The 13,779-nt window shown below is 35.3% G+C and overlaps 1 protein-coding gene across 1 annotated transcript in view; it reads left to right on the forward strand.

Annotated features, from left to right (window-relative positions):
- The window catches only part of gbe1b (glucan (1,4-alpha-), branching enzyme 1b), a 136,380-nt gene that overhangs the window by 18,225 nt on the left and 104,376 nt on the right, over positions 1–13,779 (forward strand). Inside the window, exons 2-3 of the mRNA XM_081371499.1 lie at positions 6,702–6,871; positions 10,215–10,330. Coding sequence (XP_081227625.1) covers positions 6,702–6,871; positions 10,215–10,330 — 286 coding nt within the window. The remainder of the gene's footprint in view (positions 1–6,701; positions 6,872–10,214; positions 10,331–13,779) is intronic.

A 13,779-nucleotide genomic window follows, 5' to 3' on the forward strand; every position in this document is an offset into this window, starting at 1 on the left:
ACAAAATTAGAAACATTTAAAATAGGATAATATGGGCACATTAAATGATGTAAAGCTAACTGTAGAGTTATTGTAATATTAATTTAAGTAACCATTTGAATAAACTGCAATGTGCACATTCTTTTCACACTATTGTCTGCGGTTTGCTCTTAACATGAGAGCATGAGAACTGCCTTAATTCTTCGAGGAATAGATTCAACAAGGTGCTGGAAATATTCCTCAGAGATTTTGATCCATATTGACATGATAGCATCACACATTTGTCGCAGATTTGTCGGATCCATGATGCAAATCTCCTGTTTCACCACATCCCAAAGGTGCTCTACTGGAATGAGATCTGATGGCTGTGAAGGCCATTTGTATAGAGAACTTCTTGTCATATTCTTTGTGCTTTGTGACATGGCTTGTTATCCTGCTGCAAGTAGCCATCCGAAGATGGGTACATTGTGGTCATAAAGGGATGGACATGGTCAGCAACAATACTCAGGTAGGCTATGGTGTTGAAATGATGCTCAGTTACTAGGGGCCCAAAGTGTGTCAAGAAAATACTCTCACACCATTACACCACAATCAGCAGCATGAACCATTGATACAAGGCATTGATGAAAATCGAGACTTAGACCAGGTAATGTTTTTCCAATCTTCCATTGTCCAATTTTGGTGAGCCCGTGCGAATTGTAGCCTCATTTTCCTGTTCTTAGCTGACAGGAGTGACACTTGTGAGACCAGTGTGGTCTTCTGCTGCTGTAGCCCGTCTGCTTCAAGGTTCAACATGTTCAGAGATGCTCCTCTGAAGACCTCGGTTGAAACAAGTGATTATTTGAGTTACTGTTTCCTTTCTATCAGCCCGAACCAGTCTGGTCGTTCTCTTCTGACCTCTGGCATCAAGCCACAGAATTCCCACTCACTGGATATTTGCTCTTTTTCTGACCATTCTCTGTAAACCTAGATGATAAACCTAAATCCTAGTAGAGTCTGTCACCAGTCTGGCATAAACAACCATGCCATGTTTAAAGTCACTTAAATCTTCCTTCCCCATTCTGATGCTCAGTTTGAACTTCAGCAGATCGTCTTGACCAGGCCTACATGCCTAAATGCATTGAGTTGCTGCCACGTGATTGGCTGATTATTCGCATGAACGAGCAGTTAAATGTGCATATCAAATTAAGTGGCCGGATTATGCTGAATTTTAGTATCAAATCATCCATTCTCATTCATGATGATAGCAGACAAGGATGAAGGATGGATTAGTAGGCCAGTAACCTTTTTAAATGTGACACGGTTACAGTGCTGTCCATCTGTGCATTGATTTATGCTAATTTCTTTTAATGCTTGAAAAAAAAAAAAAAAACTCCACTCCAAAAAATATGAGTTTGACACTGACCGAATATGAGCACATTTGTATTCATATCATAATATTTCTGTGCATGTTAAAGTGATCCATGAGAGAAACTTTGAAAAGGCTTAACTTTAAAACCAAATGCCAGAGATTAAATGGCCTCGCTATGATCTCAAATGACAATGAATTCATTGATGAACAGCCAAGTTTGATGGTATAGCTTTACATGAAGACTTACTTTGTTAAGTGAAATAAATTAAGAAAGTGAAACAGAAAAAAAGTTATAGAAGTTTGAGTTTATGGAAATGTAAAATATAAAAAATTTAATTATTCATATTTTATATAAAATATATATTTTTAAAACCTGGGTGACTCTAAAACTGCAAAAAAATCAAAGTCAAAAATCTGAACAAGTTGTGTTTCAAAATTTAGGTTGATATCTCAAAAAATGAGCTTTCAGTAAGATTTTGTTTGGGCGCAGTACCAAACATTTTCACTAGGTGACAACTAGACTCCATTACTGCCCATATAAGGACGCCTCCATTTCCATATGTGGTTTGAGTGATCATCTGAACCATTATTTCCACAATTTTCATACAATTTATGAAGTAGACATTCTATTCATACGTAATATGGGAAGTTTGGCAGATTTTGATATGAATTCAACCTCTAAGAATCACATAAAAATGTTCATTGCTATTTCAAAATAAAGGTCTGAACACGCCTTAGGAATATGAAAATAGTCTTGTTGCAAATTGATGAATTACGGCTCCTCTGTAATTTATTTTGAAAATCAGTCACCAAATATGAAAACTAGAGATTGTAAGCTTTCAAATGATATATAGTTTGTCAAGATTAGTTTAGGTTTAGTATAGGATATTACTGTTTTAAATATGTAATGAATTTGGGCCCACCGGTGGGCCCGTGACAGTTAACAGGTTAAGTCTCTTATGCTCACTAAGGCTGCACTTATTTGATCAAAAATACAGTAATATTGTGAAGAATTTTCTATTTTAATATATTTTGCCTAATATTGTTGTTTAAACCGTCATATTTTTTATTTTTTTTATTATGTAATAAAAAATGTAAGTTGTAAGTGTATTTACTGCTACTTTTGATCAATTTAGTGTCCTTGTTGAATACAAGTATTAATATATTCAAAAATGGTACTGACCGCAAACCTTTGATCGTGTACTAACAATGAACAATAGTAGATTTTTGAGTTAACATTAATCTAGATTAATAAGTGATGCCTAATGCATTAGGTATGCTAACAAATCGAACCTTTTTGTTACAAGTTTGTCATGACGAATTGATTCTTGACTTGTGACATTTTGTTCTACAACATTTAGTGTATATTTAGTTTGTGATTCATTTTATTATACTTTTGTTCATTGTGTGATTTCTTGTGGCTGTGATCTACAGAGGATACATTTGAGAGAGTTTTCAGAGTGGCTTTTAGCATGCCGACAGCGTGCTCTGCTTTAGTGTACTCCGTAACAGTTAGACTGACAGCACAGTGAAACCCTCTCTTGGTCTGGTGTGTCTCTGAATTTGTCCTTTTTCAGCCTCACTACAACAAAAGCTTTGCTTTATGTGCATCCACAAACTTAACTTACACATTAAATTTAGAGACATTTACTGTTAGACTTCAATTTAACTGCTTTGAGAAATATTCTTCTTATTATGGATAATCTTTAGGTCAATGTTTTATTTAAAGGACTATGATCATTTTGTGTTATTTTAAATTGTATTTATTTAGTCTGTTTATTAAAATCTATCAGTTGCACCCCAACAATTTGTCATCTTCCATGTGAAAACTGCCTGTCCATTGGCAATAATATATATTTTTTCACACCTCTCCCCAAACAGCCTCAAGCAAGAGCCAATGAATATAGTTTACCACATTCATAGGGGATAAATATAGGCTACCACAAATGAGCCTGGGGTCCATTCATTCAGAGAGCACGTTTTAAGCAACATCAAAATTTATTCAAAATGAATTCAGAAAATCAAAAACTGTCATCGGACATTTGTTTTGAAGGTGTCTGGGACCTAAATGAACAAGCCCAAAGGGTTCTGTTCGACCATGCCAGGCCTGTCAGCTCATCAGGTTTAAAGTATACAGTGAAGATGCTGACAGATTTTGGCTATGCAGACTGGAACAGCTTGCCCTCTTTATCCTCGGGCATCATCCAAGAGCTTTTTCTTCTTCACCATCAACATCTCCAGCAAGTAGAGAAATTAATAAAACATTATTTTTTTAAAATATGGTGCAGGGCCAACTTTCACTCAGAAATTGCTAGTAGATTTTAGAAATGGTTACAAACAGAAAGTAACTGAATTAAAATCATCACAATCACCAATCATTTTTTATTACACTAAAGCATTTCCTAAATCGTTCAGTCCATAAAGGATTTTGCCATTCAAAATAGAAGAAGAAAAAAACTTTTTGCTCTGAGGACTATTTTTTTATGCAGACAAACTCAACCTGCTCACTCCAGAATTTTTTTTTCTTCAAAAATAGTTTTTTATATATATATTAAATATATATCAGAAATGTATATTTATCAAAAATCCGTTTATATGTTTATTCTTTTCAATATCGTGCAGCCCAGCATCCAGCTATATTTGGCTATTTTGGTAGTTGGCGCTCATTTGCTGAAAGTTTCTTGCATAAATGTTGGTCATGCTGTAAATCGGCAACTCTCATTGAAAACGAATGACTTCCAGTTGTTTTATCGCAGAAAATCGCCCTGTATGTGAATGCCGTAGGCATTAGACAGACGAGACCGCTGAGAGCTTAGCTGTTTAGATTCTGCATTTAATTCTTGTAGCGACTTCATCCACCCAGGGAATCTAATAAGCAGCAGGTGGCAATGGGGATCTTAAATGCTATTGATTGTTTTGAAGAGCGAGAATTTGCCATAATGTGTTCTCCAATGTGTTGAGAGCATCTATGTTTCAAAAGCAGATGTTAAGTCACTTTTAATGTAGAGTTGTGGAACAGAAATATTGGTTGTATGGAAATAAACTTGAGTAAAAACTCATGAGCTTGTTTCTTTTAAGCTCTGAAATACCTTGATGTTTAGTTAGGCAGACTTTTGCCTTTGTGCTGTTGAATGGGCAGCCGTTTTCAGCTCATGTTTTCACATATTATGATTTGCCCTTTTACACAATAGAATATAATAGAACAGAATCTTTAATGACCAGGGTTGGGTAAATGGTTTTAATTTAGCTTTTCTATATAACTCAATTCTATATACAAAATATAGATTGAACAGTTAAATCTTACAAAAACATTTCACATTTCACCACAAAATTAAAAGTAAAATCAATGAATAAAAATAAGCCTGTATTTTTGCTGCATTGCTGTGACATGATTTAATAAAGATTATTTTCATGATACTTTTCAATGATTTGTTTTTAATGAAGTAGTTGTGGAAGAGGGCAGTTGGTAACTTGACAGCAGTTGGTATCTCAACAATGTGTCCCAGGTTTTTCACTGTTAGCTTGTCTGTGCTTCACACTCACACTCACACTCACAATCACACTCACTTTCACAATGTAATAGCTGTGCAGAATTGAACAAGGAGGTGTTGACTGACCCCAAACTTCCTTGATTTGTCTGAGGAAGATGTGTTTATTTGGCATTTTAAAGAGCAACAGATAGGGCTGCCTAGGAATTGTAAGTTGCCTGTTATTGCAATTTGTTGGCCGGAGAGTTTGAGATCTGGGATTAAAGAAAAAGTTCACTTTTTTGATTAAAAAATAAAAGCTTATTGTTAGCACATGGGGTGATTGATTTATACCCTTCTAGCTTATATTTTGCTTTATCTTCAGGGGCTGTGCTGAAGAGTTAGATCAATCTTTTAACACAGTATGAGCAATTTAATTTTATATCACAGTATCCATACACTACCTCGTTCAAAGGTTTGCGGTCGGTAAGATTTTTGAAAGAAGTATCACCAAGCTCACCAAGGATGCAAATTAAAATGTAATTTATTTTTGTGATGCAACACTGAATTTTCAGCATCATTCCTCCTGTCTTCACTGTCACACGATCCTTCAGAAATCACTGTAATATGCTGATTTACTGCTCAAGATTTTTTTTATAAATGTTAAAAACAGTTGTGCTGCTTAATATTTTTGTGGAAACCGTGATATATCATGTTCAGAATTCTCTAATTAATAGAAATTTCGAAAGAACAGCATTTATTTAAAATACAAATCTTTATTAATGTCTTTTCTGTCACTTTTAACCAATTTAATGCATCCTTGCTAAATAAAAAATAAATTAAAAAGCGGTAGTGTGTGTATACATGTATAAAATAGTTATTTTTAGTTATAATTATAGTCATGTGGCAATGCCCATTTTTAGTAACCCAAATTAACCACAATGCTTTACAAATGGAAGGTACTATTAGATCATTAGATTATAGCCTACTTTATGGATGCAAATCAAAAGATTTATATTACATAATAAATTGATATACAGTAAGTTTGGCACCAGTGCAAAATCAACTTCCTCAAATAGTAAAACACCTGAGTTAAAATAAAATAAAATAAAACATCTGAAATATCTACCATGGATTGCAAAATTGGCACATTTGTACCATTAGATGTATATACTATTGTACCATCATACAGCCGGTGCTTCTTTGCATTCATGTGAAGCTAGCATATTTGTGAACAAGGAAAAATTGGAGTGGGGGGAGTACAGAGCCTTGTGGTACACCTTTGTTGATGGCCAGAAGGTGGGAGGTGAACTTCATCTGCCTTGTAAAAAATCGAACAGGCAGCAGCTTTCGGCTGGCTTGATGCCCATATTTCTGTTTAAGAAGGTGGATGATATTGAAAACACAAGTGAAGTCAAAGAACAGGATGCGTGCCTAGGTGTTTAGTGTCTCTGGGTGATGTAATGTAGTGTGTCAAAGATGCCAGGTCAGTGGCGTTCTCCATCAATATACATGAGTGGGCGACTGTTTTCAAATGCAAACTCAACTTTGAAATTTCAAAGGCGATCCTGAGGGTAAATGCGGTTCTTCTGCCAAGGGGATGTTCAATAGGAGGCGTATATAATAGTATAAAATATTAACTTTTTAAATAATTCAGTATAAGCTCTTGAATGCTAAATAATTTGGTTAACGGCCTTTCACATTTCTTTTAGTTGGTTTTCTTGTGTATTAGGGTTGTATACTTGTTTTGTATTTCGCCCCTAGCATCTTTATGGTATTTTATGGTATTTACTATAGTATATTAAAGGTTTAGTGTTGTGGAACTTGTGTGAGATATAGCAGATTGATTCTGTATTTTTCTGTCCGTGTTTGTTAAGAAGTTTTCCTCTGCTTTGTTTTGGAAGGTATGAGCTGTTTGAGAAGCAGCTCGCACTTCTTGAGGAGTCCGAAGGTGGCTTTGATCAGTTCACAAGCAGCTATAACAGTTTCGGAGTACAGCGGATGCCAGACAACAGCCTCTTCTTTAAGGAGTGGGCCCCGGCCGCCGAGGCTCTGTTCCTCACTGGAGACTTCAGTACGTCTTTTCTCATTCTAAAATCACGTGTATATGACTCTGCACATCAATAGTGATTATTTGAATTGCTTACAATAGTAAGCTATACTGTACTGGCTTAAATTACAACATGTTTTTGTTGAAATAAGGTAAAATATTTATTTTCTGATTTTGTATATTTAGTCAATTTAAAACATAATATACAAGTGTATGACTTTGCATATCAATAATGATTATTTTAAAGGCTTAAATATTAAATATGGTACTATACTCTTAAAATACAATGCTCAGTTCTATATAGTATGGAAATAAGGTAAAATATTAATTTAACTATATATATATATATATATATATATATATATATATATATATATATATATATATATATATATATATATATATAAACTTAACTATACTTAAAATACATTTAACTTAGCCTGACTTCGTCATACTCATATTCTAGTCAGAATGTGAGTCTGATAATTCTCCATAGAGATTTGATTATGGGGCGTGTCTCAACCGAACCAGGAAAAAACAAAACTCTGCACTCAATTGGATAGACCTACAACCAATCAGAGCAACGGAGTAAATGACACATGTTCTTCATTCATATTTTCAACCAACAAAATGTCGCGGCTCTCTGTTCCTCTTTTAAAATGAATGGCTACCGAGCCCACAGCCCCCTCTTCTCGGACAGCACGTCATATACGCATTTATTCTCTCTGACTTATTTGTGTGAACTCGTGAAATCTCATATACGCATTTATTCTATCTGACTTATTTGTAAGTGTGAACTCGTGAAATCTCAATTCTCCAGCGGCAGTCGTCTTTGTTGTAAACTAATTCAAATCAAGCGCTCTTTGGTGACGTGGGTAATTACGTAACCACAGATCATCTGTCCATCATCGTTTAAAGTCCGCCCTGGCAATTTGATTGGCTCGGCCTTTTGCAGTCGTCTTTGTTGTAAACTAATTCAAATCAAGCGCTCTTTGGTGACGTGGGTAATTACGTAACTGCAGATCATCTGTCCATCATCGTTTAAAGCCCGCCCTGGCAATTTGATTGGCTCGGCCTTTTGGGAGCCGAGCATAATTACTCCTCAACGGATCGAGTCCAGACCGAACTTCCCGACCAAAAAAAGTTTGTGGCCGGGGTTCGGGCTGGCACCCAGGCTACATTTAACTATGATTGAAATGCAACACAGTTTTATGTAAATAAGGTCAAATATTTCTTTTTAATTCATTTTCAGGTTTTGTGTTGTGCAAATATTGGAGCGTTTAAAGCTTTTGCCAAAAACTTTTCAGCTTTGTCACAGTTCATAATTCAGAAAGTTTTGTTATCGTACTGATATTTTGTTCCGCTGCAGATTTCATAAATCATACAAGCGTTAGTCTGCCTATTCATCTATACCTTGTGTCAATTTGTAGTTGACTGTTTGTTCAGTTTGACAGATAATTTTTTTTCATCTTAAACTAGATGAAAGAACATTGTGTTCAAGTTAAGACAAAAAGAAAAATCCCCTCAAGGTTATCTGAATTGCCTACAAGACCAAATGCAGTCAGTCAGTCAGTCAGTCACTAAGGGCCTTTCTTTTGAAATCTTTTGTTGTCAGAAGTCTGGCATAATGATTTCTCACCAAGAAAGTGCATTAATGCAGTATTTCAAGGCATTTGCTTGTCTTTTCTAGTCATTAGGAAGTGCAAGTTTTTTCTCAAAGTGGTAATGAGCCAGACTTTACAGACTGCAGGCCAAATTATGTAGTCGCTGATCATATGGCAGAACTTACATTGCTTTTGTGAATAAACAAAGGATTTTTAGTTGTTGTTGAGAATATACGATAAATTAGACAGCAAATAGATATGCATCATTATTACTATTGTTCATACTAGGGTTAGGGTTTGAAAGAGCCCCTAACCCTAATATAACCTTTTTTTTTTCTTTTTTTTTATGAAAGTGTAACACAAAATGGACAGTATACATTAATGATAAGCAAAGAAAAGAAACAAAGCTTATATAAAATATAATCGTGATCTTTTCTTTCTTGTTAATTATATGGTAATTTGTCGTTTTTACTTGCATAAACCATACATTTTATAGTTTTACAGTAAAATTAAACAATACAATGTTAAACCATTTACATTTATCCACCTGTATAAAGAAATTGTGTTTTTATAAGCGTTTAAACCTATGCTAGGCAAAACGATGAAATGAACAGAAGTTGACTAGATTATCTAAATTGCTAAATTAATTTAACTAGTGCAAAATTCCCGCGCAAAATCAGTTTTTGAGTGTGTTTTTAGTAATTGTTGGTTCGGTGTGTTTGAGTGCTCATTGTTACAATTACACAGCAAAAGTTCAGTGACATTTTTATTTGTGCATTTTATTTGTAAAACTCCGAGAAAACGCTAGGCTTGAGCAAACAGTTTGTGAATAGGCAACTACAAATGATGGCCGTGAAAGAGACTGTGAACGCATTGAAAAGGATATGTTTAGTTGGTGAATAGATAACGTGAATACGTTAAGATATACAATAACGTTAAGCGCACCAGAATGAAATATAATATTCAGAAGTAAACAGCATAGCTGACTTACAGATTCAGTTTACATCCACAAATGAATAAGCGCGTCGATTCAGGGAGCAGTGCAAAGTGCCCGTGCAAAATCAGTTTTTGTGAGCTGATCGCCGTCAAAAAAGTTCAGGAGATATTTCTTGGCGACGGCTGATTTCAACAGTTTCAATATGATAAAAAATAACTTTTATATTGATTCAATGGATTAATTGCATTTTGAAAAAAAAAGTGTCATGAATTTATTAAATTTTTGGGGAAAAATAATCCGTTTTTATAATAGATCTTTGAAAATCAAAATCTGGATTTGAATTTATGTTATTATAACCTAAAGATGCTATGTGAAAGTTTGAAACAGAAAATAGTGGTTTTCATCTGGCCACTTTCTTGGTAAAGAAAACACATTTTTACTCAAATTAATCAAAATAGAGAGAATGGGTTAGGGTTAGAATTAACTGTAATCAATCTGTCCCAACTTTATAGAATCCCATGTCGTTGGGCGTTTCAATGGTTATTTTTAAGTTAGAGGCTCAAAAACTCAATGAGAATGACAAACCAATTGATTAGTCAAACTTTTTCGGTCTTTTTTCCTTTCCCTAGCAATGATTCACCTTAGCAATATCAGAGCGACACACTAAAAATCACTTGTAACATCTTACCATGCATCACACTGTTTTGCAAGTTTTGCACAAACTAGAACTACTCACCTTTTCATCATACAATGTCAAAATCTAGTTTAGATAATATTATATATCGGACAGGGGAAGTTTTTAACTGTAACTCTTTCTTTTTAATAGATGACTGGAATAATTTTTCGCATCCCTACACTAAAAAGGAGTTTGGGAAATGGGAGCTGCACATGCCCCCAAAAGAGGACAAAACACCTGCTGTCACTCATAACTCCAAGCTGAAGGTGAGCAGACACATTATCTGGTTTGTTTACTTCATTAGCCTGAATGAGGCGCTGAGGTATTATGAAGCCTTTATGCACTGTCAAGATGGATTTAATATTCACCCTTTTTATGGATGGCGTGTCAATGTTAAAGCCACAGGAACAGCTGTGACTTTCAAGCCATTTGAAGCTTTTCAACAGCGTATGTTTTTAATAATGCCATTCCAATTTAGTGTTTCACACCCATGAGGTTTAAACACACAGCTTTAATTTTAAACAAATTGAAGCCGATCCGGCGGGAACGGTTGGACTCTTCACCCAGTTATAGGTTGTACATTCCCATTAAAGTCAACAAGCTGAATTTACTTTAACTCACATTCCTGATATTATTGAGAACCATTCATCTGTGCATGTTGTTCTAAAGAAAAATATATATTTCTTTGTAATATTGCATCAAAATGTAATAACTTGCTCTGCTACTTTCCATCACCTAGGCCATTGGGTCAATGACAAAAATTGGTGACACTTTAAAATAAGGTTCTAATATTTACATTAACTAACAGTAAGCAATACATTTAATAATCTTTGTTATTACACGGCTCTGTGGAATACTTGATTCTGATTGGTCAATCGCGACATCCAGCAACGTGTTATTTCCCAATAACAACCAGTAAAAACTGATAACACCGGCTCATCCGGGTAACTGAAGTCTTTCGCTTTACGCTCACTAGTAACGTTATAAAATATTAAAACTCAAATAAATATTTTGTGTACAATTATTTAATTATGTCATCCGGAATCGCGGTAATCCAGTATTATTTCAGGCATTTAACCAATAACTAAAAAAAAACATTGACTTTGAGACGATGTAACCGGAGGTGCCGGCCGTTTTTGGCCTACAAAAATACGTCATCCCTGCAGGACTTTATAGATCCAGTTGCTGAACATCTAGCTGAGATTAATCTCCAATCTATCAGTGTACAAAGCCGTTACAGCCTCTTCCGCTTCTGCTGTGCATTATGTTGTGTGACACGCTGGCAGAGGCTTGATTGATGGCAGGTAGGTGCCACTCACTGGGCAAAGGCTGCTTTTCTGGTTGCTTTGTTCCTGTTGTCTCCTTGGGTCAGGCTCCGAACGATAAGAACCAGATGCAGAGCCTGGCCCTGTCGCAGTTCAGGCCACCAGACTGGACTCGGATCAGTTGAGTGTCAACTGGATTATGTTTCCGGTGAAAAGCGGTCCAGTCGGAATTTAATTATGCAGGAAATGGACTGTCCTATTCTTTCTGATTCACGCCTCAGGTTTAGGAGAGACCTTGTGTTGTTATGGGTCTTTTAGGGTCTTTTATGCACCTGTTGACTAAATTCATGACATTAAGACCTGGTTTCACAGAAAGGGCTTAGATTAAGCCAGGATTAGGCCTTAGTTCAATTAGGACATTTAAGTAACTTTTATAAATGTGCCTTAGGGGAAAAAAAAAAGCATTACTGATGTGCATCTTGAGACAAAACATTGGCACTGACATATTTTAAGTTATGTTAGTGCAAGTTTAATTCAGTTAAAACAGCTCAAACATGCATTTTATTCTGGGACTAGGCTTAAGCCTTGTCTGTAAAACTATTACTACTACAGTCTAATACACATCTTTCACCAAATTAAAACTAAATATCAGAAGTTTAAGATAGTGACACAAATATGGAATATTTCTTGCATGAAGCCACCAAAAATGAAAATATTAGTATCAAAATTATGTCAACATTTTTTTGAGAATTTATTATAATTTAAAAGTGCTGTTTTCTGTTTTTAATACATTTTGAAAGAATTTAATTTATTCCTGTGGTGCAAAGCTGAATTTTCAGCATCATTACTCCAGTCTTCATTGATACACGATTCTGATATTCTGATTTGCTGCTCAAAAACATTATTTATTATTATTAAAGATAGAAACAGTTGTGCTGTTTCATATTTTTAAAATAATTATTCAGGATTATTTAATGAAATGTTTAAAATGGAAATCCTTTGTAACAATGTAAATATCTTTTAATGTCAGTTTTGAACAATTTAATGCATCCTTGCTGAATAATTATTATTTTTTTTTAAAAGGTAACATTTTACAATAAGGTCTCATTTGTTAACAAATATAAATTATAAAATGTTCATGTTAATTCACAGTCCAATAACTAATGTTAATAGATAATTTCTGATCTTGAAAATATATTTGTAAATGTTGAGATTTAACATTAAGATTAATAAATGCTGTGGAAATGTTGTTCATTGTTAGTTCATGTTATCTAAAAATCTTACTGATTGAATAGTAGTTTTACAAGAAAAGTTTCGTAATCAAAGGAACATAAATATATTCTTTAATCAAAATAATGCAAAACACAATTTCACGCTCACTAAGAAACCTTCACGGCCAGTAAATGTTCTCAGTAAACCTGCGACTGGACCCTAATTGGACAGTACAGCAAAGTGACAGACATTAAATGAACTCTCAGTAAGAGTTTTGTCATCATCCATTTATCCTCCACCTCGCCCTGCTTTCATTGACACCGTGTGTCTGCTATTTTCTGCTATTTTATCTCCATCAGTCTGTCTGGCTCAGCATCTGTCCATTCTAGCACTCTTTTCTCAGTAATTATATAAACTGGCAAACCCGTGGTGTGGCGGTTTGGCTCTCCTGCATGTCCTCGGGTGAAGAGCCGGCTAATGATTGAGCCCCACTGGGACGCTACTCTGTAGGTCACCGGCAGGTGCCAATGGCTCTGTCATTACCTCTTGCTGGCAGCTTATGGAGGGGACCATCAAATGATCCATTTGCTTTTTGGCCTGGGAAAGAGAGAGATAGGAAGACTCAGGATGGAGAGCTCCCCGGGGTGCATTCACACGGTGAGAGATGCTCTGTTATCGATCCGCGCTCCCGTACTGACAGTCGTATGACTGTGCGCGGCTGCGGGGAGGGAAGAGAAGAGTGACTTTGAGTAAGTTAGACCGTAGACTAGTACTCCCCGCTGTTTTCGGGCTCTTGTTTAGAAAGCGGGCTGGAAACGGAGTGCCTCTGGCTGTTTTTTTTCACTCTCTCTCGTTCTTTTTCTTTGTGTGCTGCCTTTTAGGTTTGAGCAAAAATCTGAATATATGAGTCTTTTATGCTCACCAAGGCTGCATTTAAAAGAAAATCAAATTACATTACATTACTCAGCCAAAAAAAAGTTTCTGTCTGGATATAAATAGGCAAATGAGTCTATATGATTGGATCATTATTGCAGTGATTATTATGTTTCAGGCATTTTATATGTTTGGCATCAGTTCTTCTAACCCTAATTGATGGAGTGTGAAGCTTTTCATTTCTTAAAGGAGACATATCATGCTTTTAAATTGTTCCTTTTTTCATATAAATCATACATTTGTAGTCTATATAAAGCGGAACTGCAATGCTTGGGTCTGAATTCCTCATTATTATAGCTCCACAA

This window comes from Scardinius erythrophthalmus, assembly GCF_964197995.2.
Source record: "Scardinius erythrophthalmus genome assembly, chromosome: 7".
NCBI lineage: Eukaryota > Metazoa > Chordata > Actinopteri > Cypriniformes > Leuciscidae > Scardinius > Scardinius erythrophthalmus.